At 38.9% G+C, this 13453-nt stretch overlaps 1 protein-coding gene across 3 annotated transcripts; it reads left to right on the top strand.

Annotated features, from left to right (window-relative positions):
* The first annotated feature begins 84 nt into the window (after positions 1 to 84).
* YIPF5 (Yip1 domain family member 5) lies at positions 85 to 13278 on the top strand. Of its 3 annotated transcripts, none has more exons than XM_021082361.2 (6): positions 85 to 188; positions 714 to 833; positions 7738 to 7860; positions 8682 to 8827; positions 10928 to 11109; positions 12306 to 13278. In XM_021082361.2, exons 2-6 carry the CDS (start codon positions 779 to 781, stop codon positions 12466 to 12468), a joined length of 669 nt encoding a protein of 222 aa, XP_020938020.2. In that variant the 5' UTR covers positions 85 to 188; positions 714 to 778; the 3' UTR covers positions 12469 to 13278.
* Positions 13279 to 13453: the final 175 nt, after the last annotated feature.

Here is a 13453-nt window from a genome sequence, read left to right as displayed (position 1 = left end):
CCCCTCCCCCAACACGCTCTCGGTACTCCAGCCCCGGCCCCAAATCTGCCACCACGCCTGCGCGAGCGGGCGTGCCCCGGAAGCAGTTCTTTGGCCTCCTGACACGTAGCAACGGGGCCGGTACCGGGTCCTGAGCCGAGGTTGGGGGCTGCTGGGGGCTGCGGGAGCCACCGCCGCCGCCGCGTTAGGTGAGTGTCCGGTTCCGTGGCGCAGTGTTCGGCTTCTCCCCGCACCGGGGCAGCGCGGCTTATGGCCGCCTCTCGGCGCCGCGCCCGGGTCCTTTCGCCCAGCCCCTCGCCCCTTCTCCGGCTGTGCGGAGACGCGGCCGCTGCCGCTCCGGCGCCGTCTTCCAGCAGCTTGCGTTTCCCCGGCAGGCCCAGCCGTATTTTGCAAGGAGGCAGTCGTGTTGTCAGCTGTAAAGCCCTGTCCCAATGTGAGGAATCAGTCCTCTTTGTCACTGGTGGTATTTTAGGCCCCACGGAGCCACTCCTCCCACGTCCCGGCCCCAGCCCCTGCTCCAAGGCGTACCAGCTCCTTGAAATGAGGTGTCTTCCCGGCCTTGACCTAGAGACCCGACCCACCCTCCCACTGTTGCTCCCTGGACTTCTAGAACGAGTATTTGCTGCCTTGGGAGGATATTTGCTTAAGTGTCAGGACCGAATTTAGGAGGGCCTTGCACATACACAGTCTTCGCTCTTTCTTTTCTATTGCAGATCATTTGCCATGTCAGGCTTTGAAAACCTAAACACGGATTTCTACCAGACGAGTTACAGCATCGATGACCAGTCACAGCAAACCTATGATTATGGAGGAAGTGGAGGACCCTATAGCAAGTAACTTTTCAACTTTGCCATTTATTTAGTCACGGTTGTAGTGAGACCGTGTACCCCAGGTGTTTAATTCTGCTCAGACTGAATGTGTGAACATGTTCCTTACCAGGATCGTGACTTCTCATACTCTTCCTGCCTCTGGAGAGATCGGTGACTCTCGTTCGGTTTGGAAGGGGTTGCTCTATTTTAGTTTGGTATCTTCTGCCAAGTTTTCAGGTGTGACACGAGTGGAAAAGTGGATTGTTGAAGAACCTTTTCCTAGTGACAGTATTTGTGTATCATTTAAGATAGGGATAGGAGCTTTAAGAACTTGGAAGATAGGCTGTTTAATCCACTGACCTAGGTAAAAATGAAATCCTTTGATGACCTGTTTAGCGGTTAAATCAGTCCAGCTTTCAGTCTTGATATATCAAGTGTTAGTGAAAGCGCTCGGTGACACTGCTGAAGGGTCTAAGTTCCCTACTGTGAATCATCAGGTGGTTTTCATGTAGCAGAATTGATAATCAGTTTTATTACTCTTCATCCCAAGACTTGATGGTCAGTACACACAAGTTGCCAGTTGTAGGTAGAAGAGGGAGACTCAAAACCTTTCAACCCTAAACTGTTGAAAACAAAACATAAAAACAAAACCTGATTTTTTTCTAGTCCCTGGTGTTTGTGGCAAAAAACAAACAAAACCCCCCCAAACCTGAAGGCTTTCTATCAGTCTCCTCTAGGACATCATATTCTTACTTTCTTAGGACCTTAAAGTTAATCTTTTCAGCCCCCCCAGTCCAGTGAAGGAGTTTCGTACGAGGGGTGACTTAAGCTTTTGTACAACTCCCTCGAGACTCATGAGAACTGCCAGCCTATTTCTGAGAGATCCTTGCACACAGGTACCCACATTAATGTGCGTATAATGTCTGGACAGTTCATGTGTATCTCTGTGTTTCTGTGAACCTGAATTAAAACTCTCATGAAGACGCCCAGGATGAGGGCAAGGGACAGGTGTGTGTCCAGTCTGAGGCAAGCATTAGTACCAGAATCTGTTTGCATTAAAACATCTGAATGAAGGTGCCCAAGAATTTTAAAAAGCAAAAATCAAATTCAGCCCAGTGGTGTGACTTGTTTTATACAGGCTGTACTTGTTACAACTTCTAGACCCCTGGAATCTTCTGAATTCCATATATTCTAAAGCTTTTCTACCCCTAAAACATAGCCCCTTGAAGAGTGGGAGTGAGCATGTGAAAAACACTGTCTGTGAATCACTTCTTTTCTTTCTGTTAAAGTCTCAATTATATGCCATTGAAGATTTATCTCTTTTTGTCAGTTAATTGGACAGAATTAGAAAAATCACGTTGCGAAACTTCCATTCATTTTTCTAAATACGTATTTTTTGTGATCTTTCGATGTCTGAGAGTGCAGATAACTGTAAGATTGGCCAGAGTGCTATAACAGGGCTTTGGGAAAGTTGCCTCTGTGTGTAGGCCTGTTTTTAACCAAATGACACTGATGTTTGGACTCAGCAGAACAGTTCTAGTTAGATTGCAGCATCCCAGGTTTATCCGTCTTTGCCTTTCCTCCCCATGTTTCTTTCTTTTTGTCTGTGTTTGCATCTCTTAAAGGTGTGAGTTATTTTTTCATCCCTCTTAGCATCATTGCACTTCAGTTTTCCACAGAGCGGTTGTTTGCATATTCTTTTTTTTGTTTGCATATTCTGTTGCCAGCTATTCTCACAATTCCATTCCAAATCTTGTCCCAGCAAGCATGTCTTCAGTGAAGACCTTTTATTCCAGGTGCTTATGTTTACGTCACTGCCAGTTAATGCATAGGCGTTTGTAGAGGATGCTTAGGAAAACAGGAATCCTGACGCGTTACCAGTAATAATTGGGTTTCTGGTCTTTATTAAAAAAGAATTGAGTTCTTCTTTTATATGTATCTTCAGTTGGATCTACAGTCTGATGACATTTTAATGTCCATCTCAGTTTATCAAATACTGTTTTGTTTGTTATGCTAAGTTGGTAACAGAGGTCCCCTGATCACTTTTATTTCTCTCTTGGTGAAAATCTAAGTGTAGAGAGCATCTGGCTTAGATTGTCTTCACCTCTGACTTGGCTTATTCTTAGTCCCTAGTTCTGCATTCGCCCTATGAAGTCAGCGCTAACATTTTGCATAGTTTCCCTTGTGGATCCTTTACAAGTATCACTAAGGTAACATAAAATAAGCCCCGAAAGTAAAAGGCCCTTTGATCTTAATCTTTTGTTTGATGAATGTCTTATCGGGCAGGCCTCAGATTGTATCCTAGATAATGTCTGTAAAGTAGATAGTTATACCAGTTACCTGTTTTTTAAAATATTGAAAGCTAGTATATTTTTATGTTCAGTGTAATTGATAATACCTTTAGGGAGTAGCTAAGGATTTTGATAAGATTGAGTAGTTACCCTACTGTATTAAGGAGCTTTGTCTTTGTTGTTGTTATTGAGTGCTTATGATAGTATTGGTTTCCATCTGCTGCTTTTCCTGCTTTAAAAGTGTTGATTTAGTTGATAAAGGCCATGTCTATCATACTTTTAGTTTAAAACCAGTGGGAGTGAGTCAGGAATTTTCCTGAGCAGATCCTGCCAGAAAAGGAAAATTGTAAAATCCCGCGGCATTGTCTTTCTCACCTTGTATCTCTCCTGTATCCTTGTACCACCTCTGAAGTTGTTTTTTGCCTGCGTTATTTCTCTTCCTTAGATGAAATGTATGGGTCTATATCAGCCTTTCTGAAGTGTGAACTGCAGACCCTAGAGGGTCCTTGAAGTCTCTCAGGGAGGCTTTAAGGTCAAAACTACTTTCCTAGCAACACTAAGGCATTGTATATCTTTTTAGGTGTGTTGACATTTGCACTGATGTTGCAAGAGTAATGATTGGTACAACTGCTGGTACCAAATAGAAATCAAGACGTTGGCATCAAATTGTTCTGTTAATCAGTACAGTCTTCACCAGCACACACTTGTTGGGGGTTGAGGAAAACAGTTTTCATTTAAGGATGCCCTTGATGAAGAAGTAAGAATTACCATTTTATTAAGTCCTGATCCTTGACAAAACACATTTTAAAAATATTCTGTGTAACAAAATAGGAAACAGAACTAACGCACGTCTGCTTCATACTGAAATGCAATGGTTATCTCTAAGAAAAGCCCCTGTGCAATCTGAGTTGCAGGCTGAGTCAGTTTTTTCACACAAACTATTTTTACTGCAAGGAACAACTGACAGACAAAACGGTTATTCAAACTTGAGTATTTTTTAAAGATGAATGAAATGAACTGGTACTTCAAGGAAAACGTTTGGCAGTATTTGTGGCCAGTGACCAGATTTGAGTTTTCAGGCAAAAATAAGGATTTGGAACACTTTTTTCCATCACTGTGCATTTGTCAGCTTCCCAGTAATTAACCGTTTCTGATGAGATCACTGGTGGTATTAACAATTGTGATTTTTTTTTTTTTTTTTTTTTGCTTTTTAGGGCCGCACCGAGGCATAGGAGGTTCCCAGGCTAGGGGTCTACTCAGCGCTATAGTTGCCAGCCTAGGCCACAGCCACAGCAACGCTGGACCCTTAGACCACTGAGCAAGGCCATGAATTGAACCCATAACCTCATGGTTCCTAGTTGGATTCGTTACCGCTGCACCATGACAGAAACTCCTTAACAAATGTGATTTTTAAAATACTTATTTTATATATATTTCGTATTAAATGCGTCAACATTTGGAAGGTCTGCCTAACTCATACTAATATTTTCTAAATGGTCAACGCATAACGTTACAAAATCATCCATGAATAAAGAATGGAGCTAATCAAAGTGCAGGACAGATCAGTTTATTCTAATGTAACAGTAGAAGAAGTTCTTTACTGTCATTTCAATTTCCATATTTCAGTTTAAGTTAAAAAATTACCACTTTTTAAAAATTTTGATGTATCAAGAAGAATATTCATGATAATCTGAAAAGGTTATTTAAATACTCCTATTTTCCAACTGTGTCTGCAAACTAGATTTTCTTCAAATATGTCAACTAAAACAATAAGATTGACTACAGCCGACATAAGGATTTTTAGCTGTCTTACATTAAACCAGATATAAATGAGACTGTCAAAAATAAAATACAGCACCACTTCTCTCAATTTTTGAAGTAATTTTTTCATAAAAGTGTTTATGCTAACATGTAAGAGATGTGTTACTTTAAATGAATCAATAAGTATTTTAGACATTTTTTGTTTTAATTTCTAAAATGATAAAAATTGAAAGATATAACCCGCACAAAAATTCTAAGAGTTCTCAATAATAAATTTTAAGAGTATAATGGGTCCTAAGACCAGAGAGAGAGAATAAAATGCAGTCTGTTTATGCAGATTGTAGAAAGTTCCTTATGGAGCTTTTTAGTTGTTTCATAAACTCCAAGGTGGATTTATGATACATCCTAAGAAAGATCAACACACTAGCATATTGTACTAAATCAGAAAATGTGAATTCTTGTCCTGGTTCAATGAGCTAGCCCTGTGGGGAGAGTGTGTGTGTATATGTGTGTGTGTGTGTGTGTGTGTGTAAATAAATAAAAGTCAGGATATTTGCATACCAAAATGACTAAGGGAAATGCATATACAGAAAAAGATATTAGGATTCAAGGGTGATTTTAGCTGTTGTTGTTTGTCTTTTTAGGGCTGCATGGGGCTGGGGGGAGGGGGCATAGGGAAGTTCCTGGAGCTAGGGATGGAATCAGAGCTGCAGCTTGAGGGTGACTTTTATTGCAGTTATTATAGGAGTTGGCCACTGGAATCAAATCCTACCACCACCATGGGCAAATCACTTTAACCCAAATTTCAGTTTTCATCGTTTTATAATGGAGAGGTGATGAAATCAGCCTCCTAGAGTTGTAATGAGAATAGTGTGAAGTAATTCACATTAAACGATGAAAACAGGGCTTTACATAGTAACTTCGAAAGGTTATTTTTTTAGAAACTTTTAGTAGTTAATATATACCTATATATTGCATATAACATTTTAGAATTAATTGACTTCAATGAATAAATGTACAGTATTTTTGAAGGTACAGAAGTTTATAACCTAAAAATTAAGTCTCCATTCCACTGAACATGTCTTTCTTTTTTTTGTCTTTTCTAGGGCCGCGCCCGTAGCATGTGGAGGTTCCCAGGCTAGGGGTCTAATCAGAGCTGCTATTGCTACCAGCCTACACCAGAGCTACAGCAGCAACTCGGGATCTGAGCTGCATCTGCGACCTACACCGCAGCTCACGGCAACGCCGGATTCTTAACCCGCTTAAGGAGGCCGGGGATTGAACCGGCAACCTCATGGTCTCTAGTCGGATTTGTTAACCACTGAGCCATGACGGGAACTCCCCACTGAACATTTCTTGATTATCATTTCTTACTGATTATCATTTCTTACCGGTATCTACAGCACTACCTCATTTCTTTTGATAGGTATGTAGTAATCTATGCCCATAGCATAGTATATTTACTGATAAATATATTGTTTTGTTGTCTTCTTTGCCGTTAAAATAATGCTGCAGTAAATTCCGTATAATTTTATAGCCAAAAAAAAATAAACAGTATGTTTTTTAAGCATGTATTAGAGTAGCGTGGTAAGTTGTGAGAATCCTGTTGGAATTTCCAAACGTCTGTGTGTAGTTGAAACTTGGCTTTTGATTTGCTTTTAATCAAGATATTCAGTTAATTTAAAACTTAAAGTCTTAAATAATAATAATGAAGTTATTAGATTTTTATATTTATCAAAAGTGAACTATAAATTTTAAAAGACAAGTATTTCTAAGGCTTCTTGGCTTTCATTTTTAAAGTATCTTTTTTTTTTTTTTTCTTATTTCCTTTTTTGGCCGCTCAACAGCATATGGAGTTCCTGGGCTAGGGATCATATCCAAGCCTCATTTGCAACCTAAGCCACAGCTGTAGCAACGCTGGGTCCTCAACCCACTATGCCGGGCTGGGGTTTGAACCTGTGTTCCAGAGCTCCCAAGATGCCCCCTTGCACCACAGCAGGAACTCTTTAAAGTATCTTATAAAATAGTTACTTCAGTATTTCTTACTGTGTAACTGGATTAGTCATATTTTTCCAGAACATAGTGAAACAGGTCTTTAAAAGATATGGCTTCAATATCCTTCTGTTTTCTGTTGTTTTCATCACTAAAATAGCCATGGTAAGGTCTCCCTCTAAAATCCAGGATTTGCTATAGTACATAACAAATGAGACAGTGGGTCTGCTGAAATCACTAGTCACATGCAAGGTGTGTGAATGTTTTGTTATATTCAGAAAGTTTATAAAAAAGAAGCTTAATATTTTCCACTCCATTTGAAATTGATGATTGTTCTTAAAGGGATTTACCCACCACTTGCAAAAAAATAGCTTAATACAGAGAATAAAGAAGAATGATTTCATACTTGGTGGAGAGATCCACATTACAATGGAAAATTGAGTAACTTGTAGTACAGAGTCTGTCATCCTAAGTTTTTATTCGTAGTCTTGGGCATAAATTTTATTTCACAGCTGTCTTTATGTGTGCTCACTACAGGGGGAAAACCAGAAAAGTATTTATGTCCTCACTTGCTGGCCTCATGTTTAAAAGCTACATAGTTGATAAAATGTTTAAGCACTGCATTAGTGAGTGTTGGCATCATCAGGAAGATTTTTCTATAAAACACCTTATTGTAGAATAATCAGCTTGATCTTAGTTATCACTTCAACCACTGTTTATGAAAACTGGCAAAGTAGACGGTCCTGGGAATTGCGTAACTAAGATTTTCTACCTGTCCTGTCAGTTTTGGATGTTAACATAATTCTGAGAAATGTAACTTATTTTGATCTGTAGACAGTATGCTGGCTATGACTATTCGCATCAAGGCCGATTTGTCCCTCCAGACATGATGCAGCCACAACAGCCTTACACGGGGCAGATTTTCCAGCCAACTCAGGCGTATACTCCAACTGCACCTCAGCCGTTCTATGGAAACAACTTTGAAGATGAGCCACCTTTGTTAGAAGGTACGACTGGTTGCAACACTTGATAGTACTCCATGGCATCTAGCTAGTTAGTGAAAATAAATGTTACTTTGGATAAGTGGCCCTTTTCTTTAAAAGAATAATGTTGTAGAAAAAAGTTTTCTACTAAGTAACTCATTTTGAACAGAATATATATAAGTCCCCATTGAACTGGAGGGGACCAGATTTTTAATAAACATTTATAAAGTGATAATGAAGTATGTCCATATGTGAGCAGAGTAACTTCTATCAGTAAAAGAAATTTTATCAGTAAAAGAAATAAGAGGAAATAGCATGATGTTGATTATCCTGAATGGTAATAAGCTGGCAGAACTAGTAACATCAGTGAAAAATGTGGTGTTTTCCAGATTGTATCCCCAAACACAAAAAGCATTGCTTCTAAACTTTTTTTTTTTTTTGCATCCTTTAAATGTCTAGTGAAAATTATGCATAGTCCCCTCAGAAAATGCACACATATGCATAGAGACATGCTCGCTGGGCCTCCAGGTGTTCGTGTAGCCCCAGTTGTAGACCCCTTATTATCACCCCTTCCGTGTATTATTTGCTATGTGGCCATAGCTCAGAGTGTGTTTCATTCTGTCCATACCCTTTTCTAACATCGACCGAGAAATTGTGTCTTTGTGGAATAAGCACCATAATCCATAGCGACTGGTATTGAGGACTCATCAAAATAGTATCATCTGTATTGCTAGATCCTCTTTTGATACTCTTTCATTTTTTTTTCTCCTGTTCCATCATGGATTCTGGTAAACTGAAGTTACATCACAAGTCCTAATTGGCTTCCTTCTTTTCTTTTTTTTTAGAATTAGGTATCAATTTTGACCACATCTGGCAAAAAACACTGACAGTGTTACACCCGTTGAAAGTAGCAGATGGCAGTATCATGAATGAGACTGATTTGGCAGGACCAATGGTTTTTTGCCTTGCCTTTGGAGCCACTTTGTTACTGGTAAGATTTTAATTCTCAGTGGGAAGTTAAAGAACATTCTTTAAATGTTCCACCAAGAGCAGTTATTAAGACTCTGCTTTTATGTTAAGTTTTTGATGTATCTTGCTACTATTGAGTTGCTTGAATTTATATCTATTAATTACTTCTCCATTGATAATAAATATAGTATTTTTAGAAATCATTTCTTTTCCATTAAGTGGTCTAATTTGGGAAAAATAATAATAAATAAATCTGTGGCTTTAGTCTCCCATCAAATTTCCCTCTTTTCAGAAACTGACAAAATTTGTAGCCTATTTGTAAAAATTTTTTTTGCTTATTTTATTTTTTGTTAGCTTTTTTTTTTTTTTAAATCTCTAGTCTTGGAGTTCCCGTCGTGGCGCAGTGGTTAACGAATCCGACTAGGAACCATGAGGTTGCGGGTTCGGTCCCTGCCCTTGCTCAGTGGGTTAACGATCCGGCGTTGCCGTAAGCTGTGGTGTAGGTTGCAGACTCGGATCCCGCGTTGCTGTGGCTCTGGCGTAGGCTGGCAGCTACAGCTCCGATTCGACCCCTAGCCTGGGAACCTCCATGTGCCACAGGAGCGGCCCAAGAAATAGCAAAAAGACAAAAAAAAAAAAAAAAAAATCCCTAGTCTTTGGGTGGTGTTTTATTATAGGAGTGCCGGTGATTACTTTTGTGTATATTATAACTTTTAATGAATTAAAACATTAAAGGACTACAGTTTATAGTTCCGGTCTCCCATCTCCCTAAGAACGTTAATGCATACTGAAAACGGAAAGTTGTAAAGACGATTGTTAATGCTTGTTTTAGCTCATGTCTTGAACTAGAGCAGATAAACGATACAGTGGTTTGAAGGTGGGCTTTTTAGTCCGAAAAGCTGGGCGAGATCTCAGTGCTCCGGTTCCGTCTTTGAGAAAACCACTTAATCCTCCACCTCTTTCTGGGAGATGATCCGGTGCCTCCCTCCTGACAAGACTGGTGTGGAGATTAATTAGAGCAGGCTATGTGAGGACACGAAGAAGCTGAAGGCACTGGGCAAGTGTAAGGTTTTGTTGTTATAAAATGAGTGAATTCATCAGTGAAATCAGCTGAGCCTTTTAAAAATTCTGCCCTCTGAATCAAGTATTTACAAATACCTATTCTAACAGAAATCCCAAGGTTTTTTCCGTCTAATGTAATCTGTAGAGGCATTCTCGCAATTGCATCTTACATGTCAAACAGCTGACAAGCCAACCAGGAACTTTTTGTGGGCTTCTCTGTGGACTGATTTTGGTGACTATGTGTCCTAAACACAGTGTGTTGGCACAGCTTGACTGGGTTCTGTAACTTAACTCTTGTTTAGTTAACTTTCAGTGTCCCAAGGCTGTTCAGTGGTATCTTCTATAACAGCAGAATTTTTAAGGGTTTTCTTTGTTTGTTTTGTTTTTATTGTGTTTGTTTGTCAGCGGACCCTGTAAATCAAACAACACTTTTGAAAAATAATGACAGAAAAATATACATTCCATTATGTACTTCTTACCTTGCTGTTAAATCATTTTCTTTTCTCCTCCCCTCCTCACGGAACCCTGGCTTCTTTCCTACTAACTCCTCTAACACCCATGTAAAGTGAATGATGAAATTATTTCTGCCAAAAACATAGCTACATCTACAAATGCAGATAAATAGCTTTGGGGCAGTTTTGGTTGAGCTGGCTGCTTTCAGATGATACAGGCTATTTAAATATCTGAATGACTTTCCATCTTTTCACCATAGTTTTTGTTTGTTTTGCTTAAAATCAGATTTCTTTTTAGAAATTTACTATTTTAGGTGATTTTACCATGATTTGCTGTCTTTATTTGTTGGATTCTATGCCAAGCTCAAATGGTAACTAGAAAAGAAAAAAAACTGATTCTCTTTGTGTTGGGAGGTGGATACTGTAAACTTTTTAAGAAAGAGGTAAAAGCTCATCTGCTCACTGCTTTACCTTTCTGTATAAAGGATAGGTACCTCTGGATTTTAATGCTCACTGATTGAATATCTTCTGTGTGTACTATTTTAGGTGAAAGAAGCCAATGATACCTTCTTTTGTCCTTTAACCAGTCATCTTTTCTTTCCCCATAGGCTGGCAAAATCCAGTTTGGCTATGTATATGGCATCAGCGCAATTGGATGCCTGGGAATGTTTTGTTTATTAAACTTAATGAGTATGACTGGTGTTTCCTTTGGTTGTGTGGCAAGTGTCCTTGGATATTGTCTTCTTCCCATGATCCTACTTTCCAGCTTTGCAGTGGTATTTTCTTTACAGTAAGTACTGGCCTTTATTTTGGGGGTTGATTGACCAGTTTTGTGTACGTATTATATAGTACCTCTTATAAGTGAGGACTGTGTCACCTACTTTTTAATGATGAATAATGGAAGTGAGAATAAGTTTAAAAATCTTTTATACCATGTCTGCTTTTACTTAGGATAAAGAATTTTACTTTTTTTGTGTGTACTTTCCGGTGTCCATAAACCGAACAGCAGTGATTGTTAACTTAAATATTGCATCTCTTTGATATTTTTAATACTATATTTATTTCTTAAAGATGTCGGGTACTTGCTAAGTGAATGAATTATAAACACTCTCTGTTTGGCAACTTTTTAACTGAAAATGGAACATTCTTTTTGTGGCAAGAGGCTGTTACTAGCCTACTGTGTTCTCAGATGCACCTGTACACAGCTTTAAATATGTGTACTTTTAAAATAATATTTTAGGCAAGGTGAAAAGGAAAGGTGTACATTGCTGCCAGTGAAGTTGCTCCTCATGGCCCACACACAGATGCTGTCTCAGCAGTTCAGACTCCTCCTTTTGGCTGTGCTGGACTTGACCAAAGATGGGGCTTAGATACACCAAAGAAAACAGGTTTAGGAGAAGAGTATGTGTCAACCTTTTGACACTAGAGATTTGGCAGGATGTTGGTCTCACAGTGTTCCTGCTTCTCATTTGTTAGCATCGATTTATTTGTATTTGAATTTTACAGACAGTATTTTCTACTGCAACAGTGTTTTTCCAGCCAAGGGCAGTTTCGCTACCAGTGGACACTTGGCAGTGTCTGGAGACAGTTTCAGTTGTCAAAATGGGGGTGGGCAGGGATGCTTCTGGTATTTAAAAGTTACAGGCCAGTGATTCTACTGAACTTCTTAACAATGGACAGAACAGCCCCCGGAACAAAAGCATATCGAGCCCAAATGTCAGTACTGCCAAGTTGAGAAAATCTGCTAAATTAAGGAACAGAATGTGTTACAAACGAGCTTTCTATCACATGAAAAAATTCAGCATCATTGAATTTACTCTGAGATGCATTTCAGCATTTGAAAAAAAGTCTTGATTTATTTCTGCAGGTGTCTATGTGTGGATTTTGACATGCTTTTCCTAAGAATTGGTTGTGGTTGTATTCTTAAATAACCAATCTCATCTGTGGCTTTTTCTCTCCCTTCCTCCTGTTTCCTTGTCGGTTCAGAGGAATGGTAGGAATCGTTCTCACTGCTGGAATCATTGGATGGTGTAGTTTTTCTGCTTCCAAGATTTTTATCTCTGCATTAGCCATGGAAGGCCAACAGCTTCTGGTAGCGTATCCTTGTGCTCTGTTATACGGAGTCTTTGCCCTCATTTCCGTTTTTTGAGCCGAGTTTGTCTGGAATGTGGACATCATTGGGCCATATATCAAAAAGGACTTGGAACTCTTAAATCGGACCAGCAAACTGCAAACTACAGTGCAACTCTCAGCAGATCTGATGTTTGACTCTTGGAGCAATGGAAGTAAACGTGTATCTTTTGTTCATTTTTATAGAACTTTTGAATACTATATTGGATTTACCTGCAGTTGACTAGGTTTAAGTGTTTGTGCTTGTACAGATAAGTGCTATTTCTTTCCTGTTCCTGCAGCCTTAGAGGAACAACATTTTTTGTTGCTAATTATATATTACAATGTTTTGATAGATTTTTATCAACTATGGGAAACCAACCACAGACTTGATAGTCTTTCTTAAAAACAACCCATAGTAAAGAAGATGTGAAACTTGGAGAAATGTTTTTCCAAGGAACTAGGAAAGAAAAATGGCCTGTATTCTCACATCAGATGCATTGAAGCAAAAAAGTGATCCCAGTTGTAAAGTTTTATGAGTTTGCACTTCAGAATTTGACATTCCTCTAAATTATCTCATGGAATTTTGGCTAAAATTCAGCAGTACAGTTAATTCACAGTCTACCTTATTGTAGACATGAAATGTGAAAATGTTTAGACATTAGCGTTAACTAAACCATAGTGACCCAGCCTGGCTGCGTTAATGCTCAGAGTTGGATCTCTGTTTCCCAGGAGAAAGAAAGTCACTAACCTTTTTTGAGAAAAATATTTAGTGTCAGTTTTGGTATTGCAATTATCAATGTAAACTGCATTTGATGCTTATTATTAAAATTTTCCCAGTTAATTTAAATTGTGTTGGTGAGTTTACTTTTGCTAAACCACTGTTCTTTGGTGTCCCCTTTTCTTTAATCACAATCTGGTTTTTATTTGTAGTCTCAATTTATTCTAAGCTTTAAGAATAGTGGTCATTTAGTATAGAATGAGAAAAAATGATATTAAACAAAAAGCAATTTGCTTCGAGTTAT

The sequence above is a fragment of the Sus scrofa genome, chromosome 2 (assembly GCF_054392235.1).
Source record: "Sus scrofa isolate SSC_HxYL_T2T_F1_AM1 chromosome 2, Sscrofa_HxYL_maternal_Yorkshire_Landrace_v2.0, whole genome shotgun sequence".
NCBI classification, from domain to species: Eukaryota; Metazoa; Chordata; class Mammalia; order Artiodactyla; family Suidae; genus Sus; species Sus scrofa.
This window is presented reverse-complemented; position numbering and strand designations above follow the sequence as displayed.

Coding starts and splice junctions, on each gene's coding strand:
- YIPF5 (XM_021082360.2), top strand. CDS start 724: ATGTCAGGCTTTGAAAACCTAAACACGGATTTCTACCAGACGAGTTAC. Junction 834..7,687: donor AGTGGAGGACCCTATAGCAA/GTAACTTTTCAA, acceptor TTTGATCTGTAG/ACAGTATGCTGGCTATGACT. Junction 11,110..12,305: donor GCAGTGGTATTTTCTTTACA/GTAAGTACTGGC, acceptor TTGTCGGTTCAG/AGGAATGGTAGGAATCGTTC.